Source organism: Micropterus dolomieu, linkage group LG08 (genome assembly GCF_021292245.1).
Source record: "Micropterus dolomieu isolate WLL.071019.BEF.003 ecotype Adirondacks linkage group LG08, ASM2129224v1, whole genome shotgun sequence".
NCBI lineage: Eukaryota > Metazoa > Chordata > Actinopteri > Centrarchiformes > Centrarchidae > Micropterus > Micropterus dolomieu.
This window is the reverse complement of record NC_060157.1, coordinates 4,069,103-4,072,754: the sequence shown is the minus strand read 5'-3', so window position 1 is coordinate 4,072,754 and position 3,652 is coordinate 4,069,103. Positions and strand designations below refer to the sequence as shown.

The 3,652-nt window shown below is 41.5% G+C and overlaps 1 protein-coding gene across 8 annotated transcripts in view; it reads right to left on the bottom strand.

Annotated features, from left to right (window-relative positions):
* adrm1 (ADRM1 26S proteasome ubiquitin receptor) overlaps positions 1 to 3,652 on the bottom strand; it is a 12,545-nt gene that overhangs the window by 5,028 nt on the left and 3,865 nt on the right. For 2 of the 8 annotated variants that reach the window (XM_046057089.1, XM_046057094.1), the window contains exons 6-8: positions 1,695 to 1,831; positions 348 to 485; positions 18 to 175 (exon numbers count right to left, since the gene is read on the bottom strand). In XM_046057089.1, the coding sequence (XP_045913045.1) occupies positions 18 to 175; positions 348 to 485; positions 1,695 to 1,831 (433 nt within the window). Of the gene's footprint in view, positions 1 to 17; positions 176 to 347; positions 486 to 1,694; positions 1,832 to 1,968; positions 2,051 to 3,456; positions 3,650 to 3,652 lie in introns of all 8 variants that reach the window. The other 6 variants (XM_046057093.1, XM_046057097.1, XM_046057091.1 and 3 more) reach the window with 5 other exon arrangements.

The window sequence follows — 3,652 nt, the reverse complement described above, 5'->3', positions numbered from 1 at the left end:
TTGTGTTCATCTGTTACCTGCTGGAACTGAGGTGAGTTGATTGTGCTCTGGATCTCGTCGGCGCTCTGCAGTAAACTTTCTCCGCTGGGGAGGAAGGGCAGAAGCCTCTGCTGGACCTCAGCGTTAGTCAGGATGGGAGCCATCATCTCCGGGGTGCAAACACTCGCTAGATCCACTGCAGAACAGTAGAGAAGTCATGTTATTCATACGTCATGAGCTCTATTCTTTTCTTCTTTTCTACTCTTTGTCTTTAGCTAATGCTGGTATTTAGACTGACTTGTAGTGACTAGACAATGGTGAAGTCATAGATCAGACTGCTACCCCACATTCAATCCTCTGCCACTCACTCGATGATCCCTGAGCAGCAGCTGAAGCTGGGACGTTCATGGTGGCGAGGATGCTCTGAAGGTCACTGAGCTGGATGGGCTGGTGGGAGGTAGGGCTTCCAACAGAGGCTGGGACCACTGGGGTCGGAGCAGCGGCTGCAAATGAGACAAACAAGGAGGTGTCAATGCAAAGTGTAAACACTGTCTTAGCAATGAAACACTTTTCTACTCTTCATTAAAAACGGCCCCATGAAATTGCAAATGTGACACATTTCTTGTTGAAAGGGTTTTTGAGATGGGGCACAACACGAAGCTGGATCATTTTAAAGTGTTAACCTAAGCGGTATCTGTGAGAGAAAGGGAGTTTGATTGATTGAAGGGGGTTGAAGAGGTCAAGGGTTGTTAAAACCTGAAATGATTGGATTTATGGTTAAATTTACACATCCAACATCTGGCGTTCTCGCTGGCGTTTTGGCTTCTTTGGTCATGTGCTGCTTTGTAGATGTCAATACGTTATCATTTATAGTCTGTACATACGATGTGTGTACCAGACAGGCATTCATAATTTAAAGTGAAAATTCAGTGAAGGCAATCAGATTTCCACCAGATTCATTCATCAATACAGCATGAAGAAACCTATCAATCTGCAGGAAATCAAAGTAACAGACATCTTTTTATTGACTTACTATTAATGGTAAATAACCAAAACAGACAGAATGCTCTAAAGATTACAATAAGTAACAGTTTTAAGTGCGCCGATTACAATTTTCTGAAAGGTCTGACCTGCCGATTCTGATTTCTTTCTAACAATTATAATTGACAGCAGACACAAACATTTGTGTAACTTTTCTACATTGAAAAGTTGTGGCGTTGGGTGTCTTCTTCATTCATACATGTTTTGGCCGTGTGGGGTTGTGTAAATAGCTGGTTACTATCTGTGCCGCTGTACGCATGACTTGAAACGCTGTGCAGCACTGCAGTGTAATGTTCAATGTGACCGGCAGACAATCTGATATTTGTCACTGCTCTGCCCCAGTCACGGCCAATTATGCTGAAAACCAGCATATTCCGGTCCCCAGCCGATCGCACGGTGCATCTCTTGTAAGGCATTTTGATGAATCAGCCGACTCGTCTTCACATCTATTTTTATTAAATATAATCAAACACCAAAAACCGCATTAAATGTATTAATACCACCTGGACTATGTGCTTAGCGCGTCTTGCAAGGTGTAAGCACTTTTAAGGTGTCACCTAAGTGTAGCTAAAATCTGATTACCATGACTGTAAAGATATCTAGTCTAATAAAAACAGTGAATTAATTAATTAGCAGGTGACTGCTGCATATTGACAACATTGTACTTCATGTACCTGGTGTGGAGGGAGCAACAGTAGTAGGGGAGACAGCTGAGGCAGCGGGAGTCACAGGGGTGGTGGGGGCCTGGGAGGAGCTCAATCTGGGGGCTCCACCTGATGCAGTAGTGGCTGCTGCTGATTGACTACGAGAGCTGAGAAGGAGCAGGAGGAGCAAACGGAAGGGACAAAGGAGGTATCATTTTCAGTATTAATTTATCATATTTTTACATATACTCTGTTCTACATCTGTAATGACAAGTGTTGCAGTGTGTGTGGTGTTCTGGTTCACCTAGATGAGGAGCTGCTGGTAGCTGGTCCTCCGCTGCCAAGCAAGTTGGCAAGTCCAGGTCCTGCTAGGGCTCCCAGACCTCCTTAAACAAACACAAACAAATCAAAAAGGGTCCAAATTTATCTCAGACTCTTTTTGGAAGAATCCTGGCCGAGCATGTGAGAACGACAGTACAAGGAAAAACATCTGTTAAAATTACATGTTAACACTACTTCCAAATAAGAAACTATGATGCCATATTGTTCTAATTAATACAGGACATTTTGGAATAAAAATATATAGTTTGACACTTAAATATCATAATTGTATGTGTTCTAAAAAAAACAGACAATTTACTTAGATTTTATATGATGAAACTCGAAAAATAAAGCGAACAAACTCAACAGCATTAAGGCTGATGGTCTACTCTTAGGACTACTGCCTCAGTAAGAGTTAGAATGAGGGACCCTTACTGTAGCTTGTGTCTTATTTACATCCCCCAGGTCTTTTTATACAGCAAGCCATTTGCAACTAAATGTCTTTGACTTTTTAACATGCAATTTGGCTTTACAACTGCTGCAACGGCTAAAAAAATAAAAAAGATCGCAGAGAGGGTGCACGGTTTGACAAAAGAAATCGTGAGATGGCAGTGTGTTGTTTTTGAGGGTTATTTATGTTCTTATTATGCTCCGTATATTTGGAATAAACTCCCAGATAACTGCAGGTCTGCTGAAACTGCCAGTTCTTTTAAATTAAGACTGAAGACTTTTCTTTTTACCATTGCTTTTAACTAAATATTTAAGATTTTTCTTTTTATTGATAAATTACACTGGACTGTAACTTTTCCTGTCTTCTTTTTTTTTTTTTTAGCTTTTTATCATTGCTTTTAATTACATATTTGCACAGTGAGAAATGAGTAGGTAACTGAGTTGGGGGATTATGGGAGTGAGATTGAACAGAGTGAAGGAAGTGGTCTTAAATCTCGCGCCTGAGTGATTTGCAGGAACCTCCTGCCACCTGTAAACGCGCAGGTGGGTCCAGAGTATAACTGGATCAAAGTGGCCTGCTGACAGACATGTCCTGCTTTCTCTGTAGTGTCCGTGGGTTTTGGAGTTTCAGTGAACCCAAAGATTGCTGTGGACCCAAGTACAGACTAGCTAGAGAGAGTGGATTAAGTGTACTTCTGTTTATTCTGTTTTCAGAATAATTATAACTCAATTATTTGCTCAACCCCTCAGCCTGTTTTTATTTTCTATTTAACTCTTTTAACCCTGATTGTAACACTTGAACTTTTATTATATTTTATGTTGCTTTTAAACTTTTTTATATTTGCCTGTTGCTTTTATGTAAAGCACTTTGAATTACCTTGTTGTTAAAATGTGCTATACAAATAAACTTGCCTTGCCTATTTCCTGGAAGACGTCTCTTCTCTCAGCACATTAATGAGTCTCCTCTGAGTTGATTGTTAAGATATATACACATGTCAAAGAAGTATCTTGTGCTGCTCACCCAATCCTCCCAGTCCTGTTGGTCCGATCAGCTGCATCAGCTGGTTGTGGCTCATATTTCCCAGCAGGTTTTGCAGGCCTCCCTCTCCTCCGAGTGCGGAGAGTTCGTGGCCACTGCCTCCTCCGCTGCCTGCCGTTCCAGGAATGGGAGGGTTGTTCAGGTACTCATTCACCTTACGACAGTGCTCTTCATCCTT